The sequence below is a fragment of the Mirounga leonina genome, unplaced genomic scaffold (assembly GCF_011800145.1).
Source record: "Mirounga leonina isolate KUSES-001 unplaced genomic scaffold, KU_Mleo_1.0 Mir_101799, whole genome shotgun sequence".
NCBI lineage: Eukaryota > Metazoa > Chordata > Mammalia > Carnivora > Phocidae > Mirounga > Mirounga leonina.
Genome location: NW_023270210.1, coordinates 2,145,747 through 2,160,536, shown reverse-complemented (window position 1 = coordinate 2,160,536; position 14,790 = coordinate 2,145,747). Strand labels below are relative to the sequence as shown.

The 14,790-nt window shown below is 48.2% G+C and overlaps 1 protein-coding gene across 1 annotated transcript in view; it reads right to left on the bottom strand.

Moving 5' to 3' along the window:
* Positions 1-14,057: 14,057 nt before the first annotated feature.
* Positions 14,058-14,790, bottom strand: part of PNMA6E (PNMA family member 6E) — a 2,724-nt gene continuing 1,991 nt past the window's right edge. The window contains exon 3 of the mRNA XM_035010184.1: positions 14,058-14,678. Within this exon, the coding sequence (XP_034866075.1) occupies positions 14,298-14,678 (381 nt within the window). The 3' untranslated portion in view covers positions 14,058-14,297. The remainder of the gene's footprint in view (positions 14,679-14,790) is intronic.

Below are 14,790 nucleotides of genomic sequence, written 5' to 3'. Positions count from 1 at the left end.
AGAGGTTTGTGTGCCTCTGGGGATGTGCACACTTTCCAAGGGTTAGGGTGGGGGAAGTTCTATGTTTAATTTCCACATTCAGGTGCTTAAGACCTGATGCTCTGTTCATCCATGCTGTCCATCTCCACAATTGCTTTCTTGAACTTTACGAAGGAAAGCATACTCATTATTCATCCTGAAATATTCATACTGATAACTGAAGTGAATTATCCCAATATTTAAAAACCCCAGTGAGCTGGAAAAATAAAGGAATACCACCAATTATAGTTTAGAAAAACCCTCCATCAGTGAGTTAATCAAATCATCAAGAAATTCTTTAAGACTTGAATTTTCCTACCTTACACACACTAATGTCTGCTGGGAATGATGCATGGTTCCAAAACATCAGTATTTTAGCCTGTCTTGATGATTTGAAGTCTAATGTACCACAATATTATTACATAACTTATACTTTCTGAAAAACAGACTCCCCATAATAGTTTTTTTTTTTTTAACAGTTATTCTTGATGCTTGTGCCTGCAAGGGAAAGGCACAAATAACTGAATCAGGTTAGAATAATCATCATTTCCAGATTATTTGGACTATTTTAATTTATATCTGGAGTATTTTCTGATGCTACCATATATTCAAGATACACTTAATAATACCAACAAATAAAAAGTTCACAAGATTTTTTGAGATAAATTAGCTTCTTAAAATAGTTAGAAACTATTTTTACCAAATTAAATCAAGAGATACTCCAAATATCATTACCGTAGTTTATCTGACAAAATATCTTATATTTTCCACCTCTTTTAAATAAACTAAAGGCCAGCTAGCAAAACAATTAATTTTTAGCAGTATATGCATTTCTCTTTCTTAAGGACATGAGGAAAGGTTGACCATAATGCCTAATAAAATCAGTGAATTTATTCCTGAGGTTTACATGACTGTGATTTATTTATTCCCCAAAGACCAAAACTAGAGTAACAAACATGCAAGGATGCATGTCATGCTTTCTGTTAAAATGCCTTATTGGATAACGTAAAATTTTAGTTACAGATCACATAGGTTTATAATATACTAGGTGATGAGAAACAGCCTTGTTACCCAGTTTTACAATTGATTAGAAAATGGATAAAAATATTACCTCTATAGCATTTAAATCTCGGTATTGAAGACGTTATTAGTATCTATATTCAAAGATGTATCCTATCATGTATTTCTTGGTGGCTTAAAAAATATTCTTCCAGGGGCGCCTGGGTGGCTCAGTCGGTGAAGCGTCTGCCTTCAGCTCAGGTCCATGATCCCAGGGTCGTGGGATCGAGCCCCGTGTCAGGCTCCTTGCAGCTCCCCCTGCCTGTGCGCGCTCTCTCTCCCTCAAATAAAGAAAAAAAAAAATTTTTTTTTAAGTTCTTCCAATTGCATATTAACACAATTACTTAATTTGGGGGAAAGAAAAAAGGTCAGACTGTTCTGACAGAAATTAAGGCCGATGTGCCTCACTGGCGTGACAATGATGATCTCCAGTAAAGTTCCAGGGCATATATTTCCCATACGTTGAATGAGCTAGATCTGCAACTTCAAAGTTTTAGTACCAATATGTGGAAAACATGCATAAGGTAAGAGCATTTTTATCAAGAACTAATTATTATCAAAAACGTATTTAAATTAATTCTCAGTGTGCCCAGACCTTTCCAAGCAAATCCGATGAAACAAAGTAGTAGTCACTTTTCTAGGTGAAAGAGTAAGAGATAGAATTTATAGCCATGTCTTTGCAAAGGCTCTTTGGCTTATTTCTCAGAAATTGTGAAACAAAGGACCCTAATGAGTGGAGGACCCATCCTTTTGCAGGCCAGGTGGTTTCCAAAAGGACTTAATTGAGTTGTCAGCTGATTGATAGGTCCTCAAAAACAGTTTTTGATGAGAGATTGTTGTGCGATTGTTGGCTGACCTCATGGAAGGAATTCAAAGAATGAGATGACATACTACATTAAGTCTGCTTTTGCTCCCATCTGCTGCTTCTTTTTTTTTCTTCTGATTTTTTTTTTAAATTGGAGAATAATTGACATACAATATTGTATTCGTTTCAGGTGTAGAACAGAGAGATTCAACAATTGTATATGTTACAAAATGGTCACCACAGTAAGTCTCGCTACCATCTGTCACCATACAAAGTCATTACAGTATTATTGACTATATATTCCCTATGCTGTACATTACATCCCTGTATCTTATTTATTTTATAGCTGGAAGTTTGTACCTCTCAATCGTCTTCGCCTATTTCATTCATAACTCCCCTCCACCCTCTTACCCCCCTGGCAACCATCAGTTTGTTCCCTGTATCTATGAGTCTGTTTCTATTTTGTTTTGTTTTTTTTGTTTTAGATTCCACATGTAAGTAAAGTCACACGGTATTAGTCTTTCTCTGTCTGATTTATTTCACTTAGCATGATACCCTCTAGATCCATCCATGTTGTCACAAATGGCAACATGTCCTTTCTTTGTGTGGCTGAGTAATATTTCATTGTATATACAACATATCTTCGTTATCCATTTATCTATCGATGGACATTTAGGTTGCTTCTATAGCTCAGCTATTGTAAATAATGCTGGATGAGCATAGGGGTGCATATTCCTTTTTGAATTTGTGTTTTTATTTTTTACTTTTTGATAAATACCTAGAAGGGAGATTGCTGGATCACATGGTATTTCTATTTTTAGTTTTTTGAGGACCCTCCATACTGTTTTCCATAGTGGCTGCACCAATTTACATTCCCACCAACAGTGCACAAGGGTATTAAAAATAGAACTACCATATGATCCAATTATTCCACTACTGGTATTTACCCAAGGACAAAGAAAACACTAATTTGAAAAGATGTGTGCACCCCTGTGTTTATTGCAGCATTATTTACAATAGCCAAGCTATGGAAGCAACCCAAGTGTCCATCAATAGACAAATGGATAAGGGAGATGTGGGGTACACACACACACATGCGCGCGCGCACACACGCACACACGCACATATATACACACAATGGACTATTACACAACCATAAAAAGGATGAGATCGTGCCGTTTGTGACAACATGGATGGAACTAGAAGGTATTATGTTAAGTGAAGTAAGTCAGACTGAGAAAGAAAACCACCATATAATTTCACTCATGTGTGGAATCTAAAAAACAAAACAAATGAATAAACAAACAAGCAGCAGAATCAGACCTGCAAATACAGAGCACAAACTGATGGTTGCACGAGGGGAGGGGGTGGGGGATGGGCAAAACGGGTGTAGGGGAGTGGGAGATACAGACTTCCAGTAATGTAATGAGTATGTCATGGGAATGAAAGGCACAGCACAGGGAATATAGTCAATGATACTGTAACAGCACTGTATGCTGACCCATGGTAGCTACACTTGCGGTGAGCATTACAGAGAGAGATGTTGAATCACCATGTTGTATACCTGAAACTAATGTAACATTGTGTGTCAACTACACTCTAATAAAAAAAATAAAAATAAAAGGTTTTCCCAAAATCTCCAAGGGGAAAAAAAAAAAAAAACAAAACCCAAACCAAAACAAAAAATCAAGCCAAACAAAAAACAGTGCACAAGGGTTCCCCTTTCCCCACATCCTCACTGACACAGGTTATTTTTTGTCTTTTTGACAGTAGTCATCCTGACAGGTGTGAGATGTTATCTCATTGTAGTTTCGATTTTCATTTCCCTGATGATGAGTGATGTCCAGCATCCTTTCATGTGCCTGTTGGCCATCCGCATGTCTTCTTTGGGAAAATGTCTACTCAGGTCCTCTGCCCATTTTTAAAATCAGATTGGGTTTGTTTTTTTTTTTTGGCGGGGGGAGGGAGATATTGAGTTTTATGTCTTCTTTATATATTTTGGATGTTAACCCCTTATCAGATATATCAATTATAAATATCTTCTCCCCTTCAGTAGGCTGTCTTTTTGTCCTGTTAGTGGTTTCCTTTGCTGTACAAAAGCTTTTTAGTCTGATGCAGTCCCAGTTTGTTCATTTTTGTTGTCCTCGCGCGAGGAGACAGATCCAGTGTGTGTGTGTGTGTGTGTGTGTGTGTGTGTGTGTGTGTATTCACTAAGACCAATGTCAAAGACCTTACTGCTTGTTTTCTTCTAGGATTTTTTATGGCTTCAGGTATTACATTTAAGTCTTTAATCAATGTTGAGTTTATTTTTGTACATGGTGTAAGAAAATGGTCCAGTTTCATTTTCTGCATGTAGCTGTCCAGTTTTCCCAACACCATTAATTGAAGAGACTGTCTTTTCCCCATCGTATATTCTTGCCTCCTTTGCTGTAGATTAATCGAGCATACAAGTGTGGGTTTATTTCTGGGCTCTCTATTCTGTTTTAATGAACTATGTTTCTGTTTTTGTGCCAGTACCATACTGTTTTGGTTACTACAACTTTGTAGTATAACTTGAAATCTGGGAGCGTAATACCTCCAGCTTTCTTCTTCTTTCTCAAGATTGCTTTGGGTATTTGGGATCTTTTGTAATTCCATACAAATTTTAGGATTCTTTGTTCTAGCTCTGTGAAGAATGCCATTGGTATTTTTAATAGGGATTGCATTGAATCCATAGATTGCTTTGGGTAGTATGGACATTTTAATAATATTAATTCTTCCAGTCCATGAGCATGGAATATCTTTCCGTTTATTTGAGTTGTCTTCAATTTCTTTCAGCAGTGTCTTATAGTTTCCAGACTACAGGTCTTTCACTTCCTTGGTTCAGTTTATTCCCAGGTATTTTATTCTTTCTGGTACAATTGTAAATGGGATTGTTTTCTTAATTTCTCCTTCTGGTAGTTTCTTATTAGTGTATAGAAACGCAACAGATTTCTGTATATTGGTTTTGTATCCTGCAACTTTACTGAATTCACTTATTAGTTCTAATAGTTTTTGGGTGGAGGCTTTAGGGTTTTCTATATACATATAGTATCATGTCATCTGCGAATAGTGACAGTTTTACTTTTTCCTTTCTGATTTTGATGCTTTTTATTTCTTTTTGTTTTCCAACTGATGTGCCTAGGCTCATCTGCTTCTTTGGATAAAAAAAAAAAAAAGTTAAATAATCCTGCCTCGTATTCACACACCTCATACTTCTCCATGAAAACATCAAGTCATTGAAAAAAATATTCCCATCCACCTCTCCTAAAGATTCATTTCCAACCAAAGAGGCCAAAGAGCTGTTCTCTCATTCAAAAGGAACTGAGAGCTTGACCTGTGGATGCGTTGGGAATGCATGTGGAAGGAAGCAATTGGCCTCCCTTCACTCTTCCCTACACTACAGTTTATGGGGCACTGCCTATGCTCTGAGTTCTCCAAACTTGATGAGTCTTGACACTCAAAGTTTTGTCTTGGGCCAAGAAATCAGGAGCAGGATTAAATCTTAAACTACAAGGTTTTGTTCTAGAACCACCGTCTGTCAGAACTCATTCGCCTGAGACCCACGAAGGGCAGGTGCCTTTAGCCCCACAATGAGCTGGTGGCAGAGTTCATCAAATGCTTAACTTGACGTGGAACAGCTCATGGCTTGTTTACAAGGGCAAAGTGACTTGTATGAATTTGCAGATGGAACTAAACCCTAAAGCCAGGTCAGGTCGGATGGCTCCTATTGCGACACGTTGGTTACCAGTGGCACCCTCTGCCCGGCTGGCTCTGTGTGGTAAATTACTTATGTTGAACTTATTATAAGGGATTCTGTGCCTTTTCAGGATGTGGATTCCAGATTCCACCAGAGTAAAGCCTATTTCATGCAGAATCGTCATGTCAGAAGGCTAGATCATGAGGCTGGGAACTAGCACTCTGCAGAGTGGTTTTCCTTGCAAATCCCATCACCCACGTGAGACGAGTAGTCTGCCGTTGCCGTGGTGAATTGGTGTTATACTGTGACCTTGATTCTGAGCAGAAACGTATGTTGCCTTGACCGTGATTACACACAACACGTTGTCTAGGAAACAGAACAGGAAGGGCTAGATCATTCTTGGCTTTGACTGGAAGCCACACAGAGTTATCTTGTACCCAGTGGGGTCTCAGCTTTCCTCGGGGGCCTCTAGGCTTTGTGTTTGTGTGTGTGACACAGACAGAGACAGAAAGGGAGAGAGCACTAGCTTCCCTCTGCAAACGTTGGGAAATTTCAAGCCAAGACGAGCTTCTGTAGCTATTGTTTAGAAGCAGAAGGGGATTGCAGTGCCCTCTCCCGTCTCTTACTGGGAGGCTGCTGGAGAAGGGAGCAATAACTCTGGCCTCCTGCCTGTTCCCTATCCCCCAATGCAGTTCCAGAGCGGAGGTGTGGCTCTGCGGGAGGGCCCCACTGGGCTCTGGAAAGAGTTGGTCTCCCATAAACAGCGCCTGAAGTTCTCTCTCTCTCTCTCTCTCTCTCTCTCTCTCCCACACACACACACACACCCCCCAAGGGCAGATTGACACAAGAGTAGCTTGTTGAGACTCCAGTCTGTTTCTTTCCCCATATAAACCATGTGTGCCTCAGAGCTGGTTTCCCAGGCCAGCCACAAAAGCCACCTTGACCTAGAAAGGAGCCTACAAGGAGGGATCCTATGAGCCTGTGGCCATAGATGCCAGTGTAGCGGCAGAGGCCATTTCCAGCAGGGCGCACTGAGTAAGGCATCGTTTGACTTCCTGTCCAATGGCTTCCGATTCCCACTATCCCAGGGCCCTCCCATCTCACAACCCGAGAATAGCCCAGATTAGGAGTACATCCTTGACTCCTCTCTGTTCCTCAGCCACAAGCTCAAACCCCTCGCTGATCTATCAGGGACTGCTGTTGTCTCAACACCTTGGCAGACTCACAGTCCAGCCATCTACCCTTCTCCATTCGCCCCGATGCTTACTGTGTCCCAGGCCCTGTCTTCACTCCATTGCCAACTGCATGTAAAAGAAATACAGTAAATACTTCCCAAAAAGACAAGCAAGAGGCAGAGATCACCATTAGGCAACTAGCAAGGGGAGGACACAAGAGGATACATAATGGTGGGACAAGTCAAGTGTTCCAGAAAAGTCCAGAGATGAGTTCAAATCCAGCCCAAATCCCAGCACCCAGAAATCCCCATCATTTACATTGCCCCAAGCGTGCAATGATAGAAAGATGGACAGATGCAGGAATAGGTAGGTGAGACAAGACTATTTCCCCAAAAGGATCATCCAGTATGCTCAGTGAGAGAAGCCAGACTCAAAAACCACATAGTGTATGATTCCATTGATAGGAAATGTCCAGAACAGGCAAATCCTTAGCAACAGAAACAGATCAGTAGGGGTCAGGGGCTGGGGGAGCAGGGAATGGGGGATGCCTGCTAATGGGCACGGGATCTCCTTTTGGAGTGATGGAAATGTCCTGGGAGCCGATGGTCGTAACAGCCAGAAGATTTTGTGAATATACAGTACTAAATACACGGAACTGTGCACTAAAATGGTATGTGTATTATATCTCAGTAAAAATAGGATCATGACATATGCTTTGTGTTTAATCTAATGTATTACACTCCTCTCATTTGTGAACAAAGAAAAAAACAGAAAGTGAAAAGAATTGTTGAAATTGTAATAAATGTTCCTTTATAAGAAAAAGTCCTAGTTCTTAAGAGATCCCACAAAGGTTAAGGAATGAAACTCTGAAAAACGCTAAGCTTTTTGAAATACCCGAAACGTTACGCTCAATTTCACGTTTCAACACAGTATCTGCTCTGACAGATGAAGAAACCATCCCATGCTCTTCCCCCCACCCCTCAGTTTTCCACCTCTGCCTTGTGTTACATTACGACTTTTATATTGTCAAGGTTTCTAAGATTTGCATTGTTCCCCAAAGCAGGACAGGTGTGACTGCGTGATCTCGCACTTGTGTGATATTAATTCTGCATGTACACGGATTCAGTGTGTGTTCTTCCACTTCTAGGATCTTTGTTTAAATTTATCTTTATCGTCCAGTGGCCGTTTTGACTTTCTGCTTTTTGACTTGACAGGCAAGTTAGATAGAACTTTTTCTTCTCTTGTTCTCTCTTTCAGGAATACCGATTTTGTATACACATGTATAATTTCCTTTTCTACCTTCTCTCCAACCCTCTGCTCTCTCGCATTTTGTACAAGCCTTACAAAGATGTCCCCAGGCGGCCATGATGCATGTGGTCTCCTTGATCATGTTTACTCAAAGTGTGAATTGCTCTTAGTGTGGCTTTCATCTCAGTAATACTGGTATTTCTCTCTCCCAATTCTTTTCTGAGTTCTGCTGCCTTTCTTTCATTTCCTTCTGCTTTCTCATCGTCTCTTCTTTAAATTCTCTTTTCTTTTGAGGAATCAAGTTTTCTGAAATTGCTTTGCATCAGTGGAGGGTTTTTGGCTTTGTTTTTGTTTGTTTGGTTGGTTGGTTGTTTTTTGTTTTGTCGGGTTTTTTTTCTCTGGAGTCTCCCTGTCGTTTTTGTGTAACTTTCCCTCGTGATGTGCTTTCGTCTGCTGCTTGCTTCTGTTTCTTTCCTCCTATTATCTGTGGAACTGCTGCTGTTGCCAGTTTACGTATAGGACCCACGATGCGTTGGGAATGTGTTTGATTCTGCCGACGCGTCCACATTGTCTCTGGCTTCCACGTTATCTGACCGGGTCTGCACGGTGATGTTCCACTGCTCCTGAGGCCTGTCCCTGAGTTTCATTAGCCTAACCAGAGATTTGTTTTCTGTTTGTCTACGACTTTCCAGACTGTGGTCCTTGACCTTGGAGCAGTCTGATTCTTGTTCCGTTCCCAAGGAGCCATCACTGACCCAGCGGGCTCCCCACCCCTGTCCAGACGTTAGCAGTGTTTGGCTGGAGAGTGTCCTAATTTGTGGCGAGGGGTTGTTGGAGTTCCCAATGCTGTCTTTCTCTTTGAAGCTGTCTTTGAAGCAAAGCCAGCCCATCGGTTTTCTGTCCGACTACAGAGGAAAAGAGCCCAAGGCCTTGAAGGAATTTCCTTTCTTAAGTCGGTCTCTTTTATGGGCAGCTGAGATTTCAGCATCAACACAGAGCACCCCAGCTCCACCCGCCCTCTGGCTGAGCTAGTCACTAGGGAGTTCTGGACTGGCTCTGGCCCCTCTGATGGACAAGACAAGGCTTCTTGGGCAGTCGCAAGTCTGAGTTGTTCTGAAATCATAACCCAGCAGGGCATGAGACTATGGCACTTCTCCCTCACTTGGGAAAAAGTTCAAGAGAATGGCCTGAAGTAATCCCCGAAAGGCAACAGCAATAGGGAGCGTAAGGCAGGACGGTGGGCCCTGGCTGCCAGCAGCTTGCAGCCCCCCAGGAGGACAGACTGGAGCAAGGGGCAATGAGGAGCCGGCAGCCGTGGACTGGGGGCAGCCAGGGCAGGGCAGCCCCGGGCAGGGAGAGCTCTGTGGGCAGGGTGGACGAGGGCCCGGTGTGAGCCCAGGCTGTGGTGTGCCTGCCGGTTAAGGTTCCTTCGAAATCGGAACTCACTTCCTAAGGGGTACAGATGATGCACCATGAGGATTACACCCCTCTCAGTTAGGGGAACTGCTCCTTTGGGGCCTGATTTCAGCAGAGCTGGCACGAGGGAAGCGGAGATGGCGAGAAGCGGCGGGGTGGTGTGAGAACAAAGCGGAAGCCACAGCTGTGGCCCACCACTTCACACCCGGACTAGGCAGAAGACCTACAGGAGGTGAGTGCCCGGCCCAGCTCTCGGAGAAGTGGTAGGAGGCGATTTGGTGGCAACATCAGGCCAACCACGCTGTGTAACACTGACGTTCTGAGCATATTTGTAAATGACCCTTGCTTCATTTCTCCCTTCCAGTTTCCGTGCAAATCTCTCCCGTGGCCAATCCTAATTCGGGACCATAAAAGGCAGGGAGTTCTGGAAGAACCAGCTGCAGCTTGGGCCGCATCTGGGGGTGCCTCCCTGCTTCCTGCACCCCTCTCCAGCACCCATCTATATGGTAGGGGGACATCCACTTTGTGTTTCAGAAGCACGCACGTCTTTGGCTCCGTGAGCCCCCCCCCCCCGCAGCCTTGTGGGCACTTGTCTCTGTGGGTGCTGGTGGGCAAGGCTGGGAGAGAGGATCACCGAGGGGAAACTGCCCCGGGGGCCCAGCCACGTGGAGAGCACGGCCAGGAAGCACCACCCCTGCAGCAGGGCTGGAGCCGGCTCAAGTACGAGTCCCTGACGCAGCCCTCTTGGCCAGCTCCCCAAGTCCACCAGGATCCCAACACATCTGGAATGCACCAGATGGCGAGAGCCGCAACTGAACACGACAATGACGGAAGCGGGTCCTCACGGGAACGGGCTTGCGGTGCCTCTCCAGCCCTAAACCTTGGAAGAGATCGAGCTCTGGGGCCAGGAAGGTGGTCACGGGGACACAGGCTCACCAAGCTCTCCCTCGAGGCCACCCTGAGCCCAGATCCCCACTTAACCAGAAGAAGTAAGTTGGCTCCCTGGGGACCTGGCTTCTAGAAGCGTCTCCGGAGCCCTGCTCCAGTGGACTTGTCCCCCGAAGCCCAGTGAGGCCATCAGAATGTGTTTGCAGAGCAAGACCCAGGCCTCCACACGAAGCCCCTGTGGGGGAGCTGCTCAAGGCCAGCTCCTGAGTCCCCTCCAAGGGGCAGGCAAAAACTGCCCCCCCGCAAGCAGCCAGCAGGCTTCTGTCTTTTTCATCGTTCAGGGCACTCCGTACCGGGGTCCTAGTGGCCTTTTGCTGAATACCGTCACCCCCTCTACAGACAGGAGATGGGCTGGGACCGGGATAGGCGTGGAGCCAGGTGCGGGTCTCAGCTACCTCTGCACTGGGCTTCAGGGAGGGCAGTCCTCTCTCTCAGCTTCCACTCCTTGGCCATCAGCCATGGATCCGGCCCCGCCCATTGGAAACCGTGGGGCTGGTGCGGTGGAGCGGCTCTCCACTCCTCAAGGCTCTACCAGCTGCCCCGGGGCACAGGCAAGGACAGGAAGGGGCGAGACGGATGCGGACTTGCACTGTGGGCCAGGCGGAGGGCACAGCAAGGAGACCGAGAGGGAAACGTGAACAGCGTTACGGAGGCCTGCCTGTGAGGATGTCTCTGACCACCCCACCCGAGACACGAGTAAAGCACCAGAAGCTCCGGGGAACTAGGGACAGGGGATGGCTCCCCCAGCAGTCTGCTCAGCCCGCTCAACTGGCTGGAGTGAACCAGGGTGTTCTTCCTCCAATTCACAGGCAAACTTCACTTGGGCCTGGGAGGGGTTCTCAGGCCTGTGCCCTGCTGCTGACCCCAGACTGGGGGCTCCTCGATCTCCACCCGACTGACTCCCCCTCGGACTTCAGCTGTAGCACCCAGTTCCAAGACACAAGAGGCAAAGGCCCGCCCACACTGCCCCATACCCCGGGGCCAAAACCGTAAGCTCCCCGGGCCTGATTTCCCCCCACCTGCCCTGGAGGGATTAGGCAGGGCCTTCCCAACTCCCAGCCAGTCAGCCGGAGCTGCGGTAGCAATATCCTCTCCCGTGGGGAGGACGGGTGCTCTTTCAGCGGGGGTCCTTCGGCTCCGGTACCACATCGAGTCTTTAACGATCACACCTCACTGCAGCTGATCGAAGCACAAAGAAAATTAGCCGAAGAGTGGCAGGTGTCTCGTGGGTATTTGGGGAGGGCCGGAGAGCCAGGCTCGGCGGCTTTGCAGAGAGGAACAAGGGTCTGAATCACGCTGCTGTGCTGGGCAGGGGCCAAGCACTCCTGTGGCTCCCTCCCACAACTGGGCACAGACACTGTGACGCGCAGCAGTGGTATGGGACACGGGTGCTGCCGTGAGAGCCCCAGCGGCCGCTGCTCCTCAGGAAACAAGTCTCGACGCTCTTGCTGTCACCGGCACACCCGAGTGCGATCTCTGGCCCCAGATTCATCTCACCCACGGGTCCCGGTCATGGGCCCAGTCCTCGCTTCAGGGAAGGCTGGAAAAGTGCCAACCGGGCATTTTCTGCTCCTCTCACGTGAGCAGAGCTCAGCCTCATCAAGTGGCAACTTCCTAGGACAGAAGAAATGAGCAGTGCCCACTGGGACCACCCAAATGGTCCAACAGCTTCCCACTGCCCTCAGTGTGAAACCCAACTACCCCTCCATCCCTAAGCATGACCCCTTCAGAGAGCAACCCCTCCCCTCCCCCAGCCGCTGTGGGTCCTCCTTCATTGCGCATCTCGGTAGCCTGCTCTTTTTCTTTTCCCTGACAGCAAGTCTGTTTGCAAATGGAGGTGGTAGGAAGATGTGCCCATTCTCCCAGAAACCCAAGTGTCGAGATTTTTTCAGTCTCTCAGTAAGTGTTGTTAATATTGTTCCATGGTGAGATTTTCACGTTTAGGATAACTCAAATTAAAACACATTTGCGGTCCTTCAAAGACCCTACCACTTTTCAGTACTGACCTTCTCAATAAGGACGCTATGGTGGTTGGAGGCATGACGGCCCTCGTGGCCCCACTCCATTCACTGCACACCTTAAGCAATCTACAATCCCGGGAACTGGATGTCAGTGGCCCCTTTAGCTTAGTAAAGGAGAAAACCATGACTATTCCCACTCAATTTCAAAAGGGAAAGAGGACAGGACCATCCCAAGACGAGGACCAACGGAACCCCCAAATTTTACAATTCGCCTATGAAATAGAAGAAAGGTCCTGATCATATCCTAGTCTTCCAATCAAAGTGCCTCACATAACCTCTCAGTGGACAAGTCTCCCATGGGTACTGGACAAAAATCTTTTCTCTGGCTCCCTCCTCCAACCCCAGCAGACCCTTCCGTCGATTGCCCACAGCAGAGGCGAGACTCAGCTGAAACATGCAATGAAATTTATTGAAGAGAAACATTTGCTGAAACCATCGAAGAGAGGGAATGACAACAGAGACAGGAACGTCTAACGGCCACTAGAGACCATAGGTCACGGCCCCCCTCCCCTTGGGGTCCCAAACGAGGTGCCTCTGCTTCCCCCGACACCGTGGCCCTCCTGCCTCAGCCTCCCTTCCTGAGGGCCCCACGATCAACCTCTGGCCAGGACGGTGGACGCTGGTCATGTCCCCTCACTCCAGGGCACCCTCCCCTCTGGCCGACATGCCGGGGCCTGGTCCTGCCCTATGGCCTGCACAGGACAGTCCCAGGACGCTGGAAAACGCAGCACGGGACCCTGGGCCAAGCCAAGGAAACGGAGTCGCAAGGAACAACAGGGTGGCACATCAGAGCACAGTTCCCGTGGAGACTCCCGCATCCTTGGTCCGGTTCTTCCTCCCTGAGGTCACGGGGTGAACACCAGCCGTGCCCTCGGGCATCCTTCCCGCCGTCTCCCGGAACTGGGCTCCGGATTTCCGGGGGGCGGGGGGGCGGGGAGGGCAGCTGCTCAGATAAGAAAACACACACGTCTCCGCAAGAACAAGCAGCGGTTGGCCTAAATGTACCCCGAGAAAGCAGAGGCTGAGCTCACAACACTGGAAGAGAGCGAGCAGAGCCTTGGTTCCCGCTGAAGCTCATGGCACGCACCCGGGCTGAGAGGTGGCGGCCCCGGTAGGCCAGGACACCACCCACGGCGGGTTCCTGCACACCTCAAGGCTCTGCACAGGAATGGTCGCTAGTGGGGTGGGGGAATAACTTGACACGTGGGTCACTAAGGGCCCCACAGAGACGCAAGCGGGCTTCCCAGAACATGGAGCAACGTGCCCCAGGGGAAGTAAATGAGTGTCTCCCTCTCGGGAGACCCAAGAGGCTGGCACCTCTGAAATGGCCCCTAATATCTCCTAGTACAGTGTGGGTGGCAGACGGCTTCGGGTGCCCCTCCCCTAGGCTAGGGCCAGCCACTCAGGGATGTTTCCCAGACTGGCTGCCTGAGTTGGCATGGATTGGGGCTGGGGCTGGGCGTGGGGCTGCCCTGGGTGGAGGGCACCTCTCCCTGCCCCACTTGGTGTCAAGTATGGTCATCTTGGTCACTTGGAAGGGCTGATGGTGGTGTTCAGATCCCCTTAGTAGTAGTGGAGTGCCTGGGGGCTTGGCTGCTGAGTTGGCATGGACTGGGGCTGGGGCTGGGTGTGGAGCTGCCCTGGGTGGGGAGGCAGCTCTCCCTGCCCCATTTGGTGTCAGGCATGGCCATCTTGGTTATTTGGAAGGGCTAATGGTGCTGGCTAGGGTGCCTTGAGGAGGTGGGGTCCTGGGAATTTGTTTGGGCTGAGTGGGTTGTTCCCTCATCCCTGCTCCCCATGTGAAGCGAGGCTGTTGCCCTAGCATGGCCTCCCTCTGCCTCCAGAACTCTGCTGCCTGAGAGGAGAGGGGGTCCCTGGGCCTTCTGAGCCTATTTGCCTGAGGACAACTTGGGGGGGCTCGTCTCCCCAGCGCCATCCTCGTTTTCCGACTCTTCTGGGATGGGCTCGAGCCTCTCCTTGGGGGGCTCCCCAGCCTCCTGGTCTCCTGCCTGGGCGAGGCCCTCTGGCTCACAGCCAGGACCTCTTGGGCCCGCCCTGGAAGCACTGCCCATCTGGGCAGGAGTGGGGCCCCCAGGGGCCTCTGAGGGTCTTGCCTGACCTAGGCCCACAGAGGACGGAGCATTTTCATCTTCCTGAGTGGCAGGGAAGAACTTGGAGATCTCCTGAGGGGCAGGGGCAGCCCTGGCAGCATCATAGGGTTCAGGAGCAGCCCTACGAGCTTCGGCAGTGCCAGGATCTGCCTCACTGGCCTCCACGTTTGCTGGGGCAGGCTTGGCAGTATCTTCATTGGCTGGGAAGGCCTCGGTTTCATCTCCACCGGCAGCGGTGCCCTCGGTGATGACTTCAAGAGCCAGGGCGGAC